Raw genomic sequence first — 11,735 nt, forward strand, 5'->3', positions numbered from 1 at the left:
AAGAAATAAAAAAATATAACTCCCACATAAAAAAAGCAACAATGTCATTGCAAATGTCTTTACAAATCTGTCTAAAATCCTTGTGTAGCCTCAGGGTGTTCAACAACATGGCATCACCTGGCTTTATTATATACTTGAGACATGTAACGTGGACACACACTGGCCCTGGTATGTTATGCTGAGTATGGACCATTGTTATCTGACAACACAAATGTTGTATTCTCTTCACAGAGAAAGAAAACATAACTTTTTGTTTTTTTGAAAGTTAGATCAGTCATTTTAGCACACTTCGACAAAATAACAAAACTGACTTAATTAGATGTTTACTACCACACTACTTTGAAGCTAGAGGGGTGGCAGGGTCCGCCAAATATAGCAGTAGTATAGCAATGTGAAACTACATAGTGCACCTTTAATGGCTATAAACTACAATCAGTCATACTAGTTCAATAAACAAAAACAAGGATACAAAGGGAAAACAAATAAATATAATAAATAAAAAATTTAAATGGTGACAGACTTAAGAGTACATTTTATCTGCTGAAATGCATCTTTAGAGACTTAAAGTAACAATCAGTTTCAATGAAACATAACTTAAAGGATGCAGTTGAATTAAAACACTCAGCTTTATGAATATGGAACCACCCCACTAAAACAAGAAGGTTAAAATAGTGAATAAATGCTCATCTATGCAGGTGTTAACAAAGTACATCATCAGCCGCTGGATAATTCGCTACGCGCATGCGCGACAACGACGCATCAGTCAAAGTTAAATGTCGCTCAAATAAAGACGCATTAATGTGTCATAGCGATACAAAACATATCGATAACACCTCGGACTCTTCTGTATTTCAGCCACGGACATGTGTCTCCAGTGTGAGCGCAGATATTAGCTTGAAGCTGAGAGCCTCCTATTGACGCTCCAGCCAAAACCTCAGTACATCTGGGCAGCTTGTTAAACACGGAAGTGAAGCACTCCTGTTTCCAGAGCGGGGCTGCGGACCTACTGCGCATGCATGTTAGTTTTTGAATGTTTATTTGCGTGTGTTATATATGCCTATGAGTTCCTCCCGAAGATAGTTAAGCGCCTTCACCTGCCACCGAGTGTTTCCCGCTGCGGTATGGCAGCGGCGGCGGAGGAGCCGGAGGACGGCGGCCGGAGCAGCGGCGCACCGGGAGCGCGGACAGGTGACGGGGAGCCTGAGGAGGCCGAGGAGTTCACCTGCTGGGCCTACTGCTCCGAGCTCTCCCGACGGCAAAACGAGCAGAGGAAGGCGGGGCTGTTCTGCGACGTGACGCTGGTCTTCAGCGGGGTGTCCGCGGAGAGGGTCCAGACCTTGACCGCCCACCGCTCGGTGCTATCGGCGGCGTCGCAGTACTTCACGCTGCTGCTCGGCGGACAGTTTTCAGAGTCCGTGTCCGGGCGGGTGGAGCTGAAGGAGTGGAGCTCCACCACAGGACCAGAGCCAGAGACAGTGGAGAGTGTCATACAGTTCATGTACACTGGACAGATCAGGGTCACCACTGCCAATGTGCACGAAGTGCTGGAACTCGCTGACAGGTAATTTTGATTTAAAAAACACACATTTTATCAACCCGCTTCCCCTTATTACACACGGATGCGTTGGCCTGCTGCCTACAGGCTTGTGGTTGTGGTAGCCACACCTTCTGTCTCCTCATGCCAGCAGGTTTGACCTGTTCACACACCTGTGGAGCTTGGCACTACATGTTTAGACAGTGTTTCATTGTAGAAACGTCAGCCAGGACAGTGCAGTGGGGAATGTGGGCCAAATGATTGAATAAAGGCCTACATTTTGGCCCAGATCTTTACCAATACTCTGTATGATCCAGGGCAGCAGCTAATGATTATTTTCATTAGAGCCTGATCAATACTGGGTGTTTTGGGCCTTGGGAGGGTGGCCGACCTATCCTACAATCCCAAAGTGTTGGCAAGGAGACTCAAAAATCAACTTTTCTTATAAATAGGACCTTAAAATGTAGTTAAACAGTCATGACAAAGTAAGGAGGCAGGATATTTTACTGTTTAACAATGAACTTTTATCGTCTTTAAAAACATCAGTGCACTGACAGTAAACTAACTGGGAACTGAATAATTCTCAGTCATCCCAAGCATCTTTTCTGCATTATCATCTCTAAAAAAAAAAAAGGTTTCATATCAGCGCATATCAGGCAACATATACACCGACAAATATATCTGTGATACGCCAGTATAAGCCAATAATATCAGCCAATCCATATATAGGTCGGGCTCTCATTTTCCTTATTAATTTATCCAAAAAAAGCCGATTACAATTTCACAAAAAGCCCAAGTTGATGTATTTAAATTGCTTGTTCTCAACATTCACATTCGAGAAAATGGAACAAGTGAATTTTTGGCGTTTCTGCAAAACAAATGACTTACTTGAATGATCATTAAACTAGTTGCCAATCTAAGTAATCTCTTTCAATTGGCTTCAAATTATTAAATTATGAGTCAGTTGACCAATAACTTCAACTACAATGTGAACCATTACTTACTGTAGCTGTACAATTATAAGAGTGAGCCAATCGTTTAACACACCCATGTTACACCCAGATGGGTGTTTTCACTTTTGCCTGATTAGTCAGAGCTGGTCAGGGCGTACACATTGTTTCTGACCGACGGCTCCCTCATTCTCCCGTGTTGCTGCATCTGTTTGTTGTTGTTTGGACATTGGTTACTGCATGTTATTTCCATCATAGCTGCACCTAACTTCAACTTGGACGAAGGACTTTTTAGCCAGAATAATTGAAAAATAAAGCCACAAAATATTTGTTTTTGATGAACTCCACTTTTATACATGATTGGACTGATAATTCCAACATGTTCACACAGGTTCCTGTTGGCGCAGCTGAAGAACTTCTGCGGAGAGTTTCTGATGAAGAAGTTGAGCTTGTCCAACTGTGTCGCCGTGCACAGCCTCGGCCACATGTACAGCCTGGAACAGCTGGCCAAGGGAGCCGCCGTGATGATCAGGAGGAACTTCCACAAGATTATCTGCAACGAGGAATTCTACACACTGCCGTTCCACCTGGTGCGGGACTGGCTGTCTGACTCGGAAATTACTGTGGATTCTGAACAGGAGCTGTTCGAGGCTATCCTGAAATGGGTGCGCCAAAACACAGAGGAGCGGGAGAAGCATTTTGAGGAGCTGTTCAGGCTTTTGCGGCTGCCTCAGATTGCTCCCACCTACCTGACACGGGTGGTGAGGAAGGAGGCCTTAGTGGGAAACAATGCAGCTTGTCAGCAGCTGGTGTCTGACGCTCTCGAGGTCCACGCAGTTCGCCTCGAGACCCTCAAGTCAGCTGACCTGGAGCCGTGTGCCTCCTCCACGCCAGCAATCCAGCCACGTTTTGGCCAGAACATGGATGTAATCATGGTAGTGGGTGGTGTTTCAGAAGGTGGAGACTATTTGAGTGAGTGTGTGGGCTACTTCATTGCTGAGGACCGTTGGGTGAACCTGCCGCACATTCACAACCACCTTGACGGACACGCCATCGCAGTCACTGACAGCCATGTTTATGTGGCCGGCTCCATGGAGCCGGGCTTCGCCAAGATGGTGGAGCGCTACGACCCCAACCTCAACACCTGGGAGCAGGTCTGCAGCCTGACAACTCGCAAGCATTCCTTCGGCCTCACATGTGTTAAAGACATCCTGTACAGCATCGGTGGTCATGGAAACTTCAGTCCTGGCTTTAAGGACGTCACTGTCTACGAGCCTGAGCAGGACGAGTGGCAAAACCTTGACCCAGCACCAAAGATACTACGAGACGTAAAAACAGTGAGCGTGGAGGATCGTTATGTGTACGTGATGGCCAGGACCCCTGTAGACCTGGACAATGATGATGGACTGAGCACTCTGACCACTTGCTATGACACAGAGAGTCACAAGTGGCAGGAAGTGGACTCCTTACCGCTCATCGATAACTACTGTAGTTTTCAGATGGCTGTTGCAACCACCAACTTCTATCATACAGCTTCCTGCTGCGCCAAGAGCTACAAGGTCACAGCTGAGGCCGCTCAGCAGAAAATTAGCAGAAACATCCCTGACGAAATCCTCGACAGCCTCCCTCCAGAGGTCCTCAGCGTGGAGGGCGCCGCTGTTTGCTACCTGGGTGAAGACATATTCATCGTTGGCGGGTGGAGGAACAGCACCAACATGGACAAGCAGTACCGCAGGGAGGCCTACCGTTACTGTGCAGAGAGGAAGCGCTGGATGCTGCTGCCGCCGTTACCTCAGCCACGCTGCCGGGCCGCAGCCAGCCACGTTCGCATCCCGTACCAGTATCTTCACGGCTGCCAGCACTACCCCATGCCCCAGAACCTGGCTCGCCAGCGAGATCGCATGCAGCAGATGCAGCAGCTCCATCGCCGCACGCTCACTCTGCGCAGGCAGCTGCAGTCACAAATCGAATGTTGAGATCGAAAGCATTTTGCACTTAATCTGCTGATAAATGCCTTGTTGTTACCGCAATTTTATCTTATTTTATGCCTTTATCGAGGTGAAATGTCTGCATGAGTTTTCCTGGGGCTGCTTTGCGGGAAGATTTCAGTCTTACCTAATCATTTTGGCCTTACATTATAGCTTATGCCTTACTTTTACTCTGCTAGTAAATGATACTGTGATGAAAAACAAAGTTGATTTCTTTGCTAAAAAACTTAGCTGAGCTTTTATATGTGGTCTGTGTTACAGTAACTCTTAAATGATGTCAACATATTGTGTGGTGCAAGTCAGAATAAAACTATGACAGTTCTCAGTGAAACTGATTTGAATGTTGAGATGTAAAGTTAGATAAGTAAATGATGTCTACATTTTTTGTGATTCAAACGTATCAGTGTGGGGGTAATGAACTCACCGTAACAACCAGCTTCAGCTTTTTACTCCTGTCATTACTTGCATCTAATTTCTACCTACCTCCAATTTCCACCTTGGTTTTTATCTTTTTTGCACTGTAGGGATGGAACTATCTGAATGTTGGTCATATATAGTGTGTATGTAGTGTGTGCCCCACTTGAAATAGACAATCATTTATCTGAATTTTTGTAGCAAGAATGAAGTATTGAGAAAAGCACATAGTGGGGAACAGGGTGTTCAGATTAAATGACCCCCCCCTCATTAAAATCTGCTTAATACAGTGTTGCACAAAATATATATTTTGCCATTCCAATGGATGTGTAAAATTGTGTATGATTAAGTTCTTTAGTATTTCCACTGGCCAAAAATGGTTTTATTTGACATATACCAGGTTGTTGCTCAGCTTGAAAGATGGACCAAATACACCCGTGATAATGTTAATGTTAACGTATAATGACGTTTCTGGTTTAAATGTGGTTTATTTTGCCTTCTTGTTTTTGAATTAGAGCTCATGTTCACAAATGGACACTGCACTGTGGAAAGATATGTGTGAAACTCATTACAACAGGAGGTCGGTATGTTTTTGTACGTGGTTCTCTAAATGTTCCCGATTGTGCCATAAAATCCCAACTGCCCCTTATTGATAAAGTTGAATTAACTGTATTTACAGGACCTTGAATGTTAACTTGTAAAAACATTGTACAGTGTTGCTTTTTTGGCTACAATCTTCAGACTCAAAACAGAGTGTTGTGTGGACCAGTTGCTGAGCTCAGTGTATTTCTCCAACACTGGGGAAATTGCTAATGCCTGTGGTTTCCCCAGCTAAGCTGCTTATTAATATTATCTAATTAGGCTTTGTGAGCCTAAAAATGTTGCATTAACATGCTGTACATAATGTGAACAGCTTTAATTGATCTGTTCTAGGTGGAGATTTTGATCTAATTTTCTCATGTAAAGTGCACACAGCCACAGGATTACAGCAGAATGCAACAGTGCGGACATAAACAGATAGTGATTGGCAGTGGTATATCAATATCGCATTTGAGGCTGGGTGTCAAGGTCAGGTTTTTAAAGCATGATTTGCCAGTGCCATGCAGATTTCATGCAGCCAAATATACTGTGTTACATATTGTGTCATTCCATTTGTATGTGCAACAGCTGCAAGTGTACAGATATTTGCAATAAATGATAAATAATGAAATGTGTTTGTTGTCATCTATATATAAATCTATCTGAGGATTTAGCACTAAAGTTAGCACAAAAATGTACTGTGGCTACTGTGACATTAATGTTATACCTCAGTGATCACATAGCTAGCAAAACTAGTGAAAATGCTAGAGTTTGAATGTGTGAATTTTTACAATATAAATTCAATATATTTTTTCATTTAATTCAATTTCTAACACAATGCATTTTATTTATAATTAAACGTATAATTTTTTTTATTAAATGTATTATTTTTTATTGTATGCGAGGTGACACGGTACCACGGCGGAAATGCTCCCAGTGAGGTAGGAACCAAAGTGCGTAGGAACCTTCGTGCTTATCAAGTAGAAGACGGAAGTGCGACAAACACAGATGTAAACAAATCAATCCAGCCGACTGCTAGGTGCTACATTACTGGTTGTTTAATCATTTCATGTCATATACACGTTAGATATACGCAGTCTTTTAACATTATGCACATTTAGCCGTCGCTCCGTAAAGCAGTGCACAGCTCGCTAACTCGTCAGTTGGAAAATGGTAAGTTGTAACGGCTGGATGTTACGTAATCACTGCAGTCATACACAGTAGCGCTAGCAGCTTGCTAGTCAAACAGGCTATTTAAATGACAATAATGTCAGATTTTGGATGCAAAAACAACAAAATACAATGTGGTTTAATTCAAAAATGGTGTACTTTTGTATAACGACTAAAACATGGTGTGCAAACATTTAAATAGAGAATATACTGCATTGTCAGGCAGTTTGTTAGTAGCTGTAACTAAAGACTGTAACGGGAGCACTGTTGTTTAAAGGCAATAAGTTAGACCTAGTTTAAGGCGTTATGGTATGTAATGTATGTAAATTTAAAACAATCATAAGGATTTTTGTTAACTTGTAAGAACAGCTCGATTTTAACCCAAGTGAATATTAGTTTATTTTTTATCAGGGAAAACCTTATTCTCCATTTATGTTGGATTAAATGCTAACTTAAAGGGGCACTATGTAGTTTTGGGGAAGAAATTCAAACTCAGAATTTGGATATTTACAACATCAATGAAGTAATAATACAAACTCAGTAATATTTATCGTTTCCATAACTGAATAAACAAGCTGTTCTCAAAGGAAAATAAGGTTCCCAGAACTCTGTTTGAGGCTAGGAAGGTGGCAGGGTCCGCCACATATAAACAAAGTAGAACAGGATGAAATTGTGTTGTGCTTTAAGGTCAGTTTGTTTATTCAGTCATGAAATCAAAAAGTTTGTTTATTTAGTTTGTTTAGGCATAAAAGAAAATCAGTCAATGAAGATCTTTCTCTTCTGAGTAAAATTTCTTCCCCAAAACTACATAGTGCACCTTTAACTGAAAGCCTCCTCTGGGTAACACTGTGAATTAATGGAGCTACTCTTCTTATTCACCAAAAGTACCAAAAAAACAGTTATGTCCTGGAAAACTGAAGAAATTACAGATAAATAAAATGAAGCATTGCTCAAATGAGTTTTTCCTTTGGCTTTAAATTCAGATATACCATATACCCTGGATTTACACACCAGTGCGGACTGTGTTGGCAATCTGGCACCATCTGACCAAGACCGAGGTGAGGAAGCTTTAAGTAAACAAAGTCTGATTCGAAAGTGTTTGTGCATGTGTGCTGGGTTTTAAATGTATCAATGTACACTCACTAAAAATCAAGATGCCTGACATAAGATATAACATAGTAATATAAAAATAATTAAGAATATATTGGGGTATTTCAAGACCTTCTCCTTTCCCTGGGACTGTGATTTTTATAATAAATAATAATACTAAACTCTGTTCAGATCTCAGAGCTGGCCAAGTGTTCGGTTCTGATGAGGGAGCGCAGCAGAGTGGAGGAGACAATCCACGCCATGCAGCGCGCCGGTGCAGGAAACCTGCAGGTGAGTTTTGGACATTGAATCAGGAGTGAGATTATATTCAGACACCAAATCAAGGCTTTTCTGCATATAAGGTAATACTATAGTCAGCTGTTAGTCATGCCAATGTTTCGCTTATTACATTTTATGAACAACAGAGAAGATACTTAATGGTAGACAGTCCAGACAAGACCATATTTCTTAAAGATTGAAGTTATGGGGAGTGAAAGTAGGTTTGACTGCTGTTCCATCACCAAAATCTTGTTTTACGTGTGCGTCATGTTTCCTCAGGTTATCTCAGACTTCGATATGACACTGACCAGATTTGCTCACAATGGCAAGAGAGTGCCCACCACGCACAGTAAGCTCACAGGCCACAGATAACTGACTCTTTTAAAAGATTGTCATCTTGGACAAATGTCATTATTTGTTGCCCTTTTTGAGACTGTTAAAAATGTTTTCCTTGCTTGTTGCAGACATCCTGGATAACCGGTTGCTGATCAACGAAGACTGCACTAAAAAGGTAAATGTGCTACAGGTATAATGAAAGCCATGAAGTAGTGTCACTTCTACACTTGTTTAATTGTTCCCACTGCAGCATCTGTAGCTGTTTTCATTCATGAGCTGTCAGATGAACTTTTCTTGTCTGTAACCAGCAGATCCTGACACATCTGTAAATATGTGTTCATTATGTTTTGTTGATCTGCTGTAGATGAGGGAGCTGCTGAACACCTACTATCCCATAGAGATTGACCCGGGCAGGACTGCTGAAGAAAAGCTGCCTCTCATGGTGGAGTGGTAAGAAACTAATAGACAGTTGTAAATAATAACCCGTCTATTTTAATCTGCTTTTGTCTTTCAGTGCACACTGTAAATTGAGTTGTAATTTAACAATGACAGATAACACCCTTGTGATTTTTCTCAGGGTTGTTTGGACCAGTTAAACCAGACATGATTACATTTAAAAAAAAACAATTTTTCAGTATTTTAAACGTCTTCATTGCTGAAAAGACTACAGAAAAATCAATCAAAACATGATGGAGATATTATATTTTTCTTGTGCTTCTCTCTACAGGTGGACTAAAGTCCATGAGCTGCTGATTCAGCAGAGGATTAGGAAGGACATGCTGTCCCAGGCTGTCAAGGAATCCAGCGCTATGCTAAAAGACTACAGAAAAATCAATCAAAACATGATGGAGATATTATATTTTTCTTGTGCTTCTCTCTACAGGTGGACTAAAGTCCATGAGCTGCTGATTCAGCAGAGGATTAGGAAGGACATGCTGTCCCAGGCTGTCAAGGAATCCAGCGCTATGCTCAGGTAGGCACTGTGTTCAGATCTGGTGCAGCAGAGAATAAAATAGAAAGTTAAGTTTATTCCATTGTCATGTATAAAGAAAACTCAAAAAGTCGAGGTTCTCTGCAATAAAAAACATTACTGTGCTCAACATGATTAAAAATTCAGACAGGCAGTACTTTAAACCAGGTGTTGTTGGTTCTTGTGTCATCTTTTATCTCGGTGTGTGTGATTTCTTCAGGGACGGCTACAAAGTGTTTTTCGACCGTCTGGCTGAGCAGCAGGTCCCTCTGTTGATCTTCTCGGCCGGCGTCGGTGACGTCCTGGAGGAGGTGATTCAACAGAACCACGTCTTCCATCCCAACGTCCAAATCATCTCCAACTACATGGACTTTGATCAGACTGTGAGTTTGACCACATTTCTTACCATGTGCATTATTGTGTGAAGTGCCCTGCATAATATTTAAATAAATGAGAAGCTCTTCCATTAAGCCTAAAAGATAATCATAGGCTAGGGACTGAATGCCCGTGAGGCCAGACATTAACTGGAATATGAAGCACAAAAAAAAGAGCAAGGTTCTTCCTGCCTCACAGCAATACACAATATGAGTTTTCATAAGTTTTTCCCATAACTTAAACACCGTCTTGTTAATAAGGGGGTCCTGCGAGCCTTCAAAGGCCAACTGATCCACACCTTCAACAAGAGAGAAGGTGCTCTGTCGCGTGCAGCCGGCCTCAGAGAGCTGCAGGGTCGACCCAACGTGCTGCTGCTGGGAGATTCTTTAGGAGACCTGACCATGGCTGACGGGGTCTCTGAGCACCAGAACCTCCTCACCATCGGCTTCCTCAACGACCAGGTCAGACTAATCTACAGTGTCATCCTGGGATTCCTTATGTCAACACACTGAGTCTTAGAACATGGGTCCTGACTGTCTGTGTTTTGTTTCTCAGGTGGAGGAGAGAAAAGAGTCGTACGTCAACTCCTTTGACATCGTGCTGGTGAAGGACGAGACACTGGACGTCCCCAACGCCATCCTCGGATACATTACCTCATGTACAGACAACAAGTAAAACGGAGCAGGACACTAATGGACGATATATACAGACGGACATGTTCACTCCATTCACGTGCTGCATGCTGGACAATCACACATCATCACTTACCTCAAACCAGACCTTAAGACTGGGCTTTTTTTAACCGCTGTGTTTACCAGTGTGGTAAATGTTGCAAAAACACTCTCAGTATTTTTGACCTGTGTTCAAAGTCCAAAGGTTTAAAAGATGTAATTATGGTTGTACATTTGCAACTTAGTTTAGAAGAATCCATAGTTTATGCTGCGAACGTCACAGACTATTACAGGGCTGGGCTTTCAGTAAAACTCTTTTCTATTCAGGAAAACCAATGCACAACCTCAACAGAACTCAGTGAAGGGAGAGTTTTTTTGTCTTGTTTCAAATGCATAAAGTACTTACCAGCAGCCCTCCCTCTGAAAACAAATCAGCAACTGAGCAAACTCTTAAAATGTCAGTCTAAACAATTTTTTATTTTTATTTTTTTCACTCCATTTTAAGATAAGAACTTTTTACTTACTAAGTTTTACTTTACAGTATGAGGATGGGCTGCGTTTAAAGGAATAGTTCTATTTTTTTAAATTGGGTTGTATGAGATATTTATCCATAATCTATGTACCTACTGTCGATGGTGACCCCAGTTTGGAAGCTTAGCAATGTTGTGCTGTGGATGGGGGCAGCAGCAAAACTTATCGAGACACCTAAAAAGGGCCCACTTAAAAAAAATCAATACAAGCTTCTTTTTTTAATGTTTTGCTTCTGCCCCAGTACACAGAAGTACATTGATTAGCTTCTTACACCGCTAATTCTGCTGTTTCTCCGAACTGTGAATACATCCCCACTTCAAAAAGCTCTATAAAGCAGGGTGCTAGTCTATCAGTCGTAAAGCTATTCTACTAGTCATTGAGTTATTCTAACAGTTTCTCTAACCTGTGACAGTAAAGACAAACACATGCATCAAACACACAGGAGTTTAAGAGAATATACAATCTGGGATGAGTGTGTTCCTGATGAGTGTGTTGTCTTTTAACTGAAACACTGTGAATTAGAATTTAACAATGCTAGTTGCACTCTATACTGTATAGATGTTGTGACAGAAAAAAGGATGAATGAATTGTGCGAGCTAACTTGTAAGGTATAGTTCACATTTTTAAAAAGTGAGTTTTACTAATACGTTGGGAGAAAGTAACAGGGAAATGAAGATGCTTTATTGTTTATGTTGACTCATTGGAGTCTAAAAACTGTGAACTATCCCTTTAACCAACATTTTTGCATCGTCGTTTCCTACTAATAACGTCTTGCAATGCAGTCTTATGATAGTAAGGTCTCGGCCGTGACTCATGTTGTAACTTTTAATTTTTCTTAGCGATGCATCA

General features: G+C 41.7%; 2 protein-coding genes across 2 annotated transcripts; both read left to right on the forward strand.

The window, feature by feature from the left end:
* The first annotated feature begins 694 nt into the window (after positions 1 to 694).
* Positions 695 to 6,090, forward strand: klhl11 (kelch-like family member 11). The gene is made up of 2 exons (XM_084341393.1): positions 695 to 1,561; positions 2,876 to 6,090. The coding sequence occupies exons 1-2, from the start codon at positions 1,017 to 1,019 to the stop codon at positions 4,458 to 4,460; spliced, it is 2,130 nt and encodes a 709-aa protein (XP_084197519.1). The 5' UTR covers positions 695 to 1,016; the 3' UTR covers positions 4,461 to 6,090.
* Positions 6,091 to 6,448: 358 nt separating this feature from the next.
* On the forward strand, positions 6,449 to 11,250 carry LOC311250772 (7-methylguanosine phosphate-specific 5'-nucleotidase-like). The gene is made up of 10 exons (XM_084342799.1): positions 6,449 to 6,638; positions 7,619 to 7,693; positions 7,917 to 8,015; positions 8,283 to 8,352; positions 8,468 to 8,514; positions 8,704 to 8,789; positions 9,067 to 9,312; positions 9,530 to 9,692; positions 9,945 to 10,145; positions 10,240 to 11,250. Exons 1-10 carry the CDS (start codon positions 6,636 to 6,638, stop codon positions 10,357 to 10,359), a joined length of 1,110 nt encoding a protein of 369 aa, XP_084198925.1. The 5' UTR covers positions 6,449 to 6,635; the 3' UTR covers positions 10,360 to 11,250.
* The last annotated feature ends 485 nt before the right edge of the window (positions 11,251 to 11,735 follow it).

The sequence above is a fragment of the Pagrus pagrus genome, assembly GCF_965226575.1.
Source record: "Pagrus pagrus genome assembly, chromosome: 21".
In the NCBI taxonomy this organism is placed as follows: Eukaryota; Metazoa; Chordata; class Actinopteri; order Spariformes; family Sparidae; genus Pagrus; species Pagrus pagrus.

Excerpts from the sequence above, each read along its gene's own strand:
- klhl11 (XM_084341393.1), top strand. The coding sequence starts at position 1,017 with ATGTTAGTTTTTGAATGTTTATTTGCGTGTGTTATATATGCCTATGAG. Across the intron at positions 1,562-2,875 it reads GTGCTGGAACTCGCTGACAG|GTTCCTGTTGGCGCAGCTGA; the intron begins GTAATTTTGATT and ends ATGTTCACACAG.
- LOC311250772 (XM_084342799.1), top strand. Across the intron at positions 8,353-8,467 it reads GAGAGTGCCCACCACGCACA|ACATCCTGGATAACCGGTTG; the intron begins GTAAGCTCACAG and ends TGCTTGTTGCAG. Across the intron at positions 8,790-9,066 it reads CTGCCTCTCATGGTGGAGTG|GTGGACTAAAGTCCATGAGC; the intron begins GTAAGAAACTAA and ends TTCTCTCTACAG.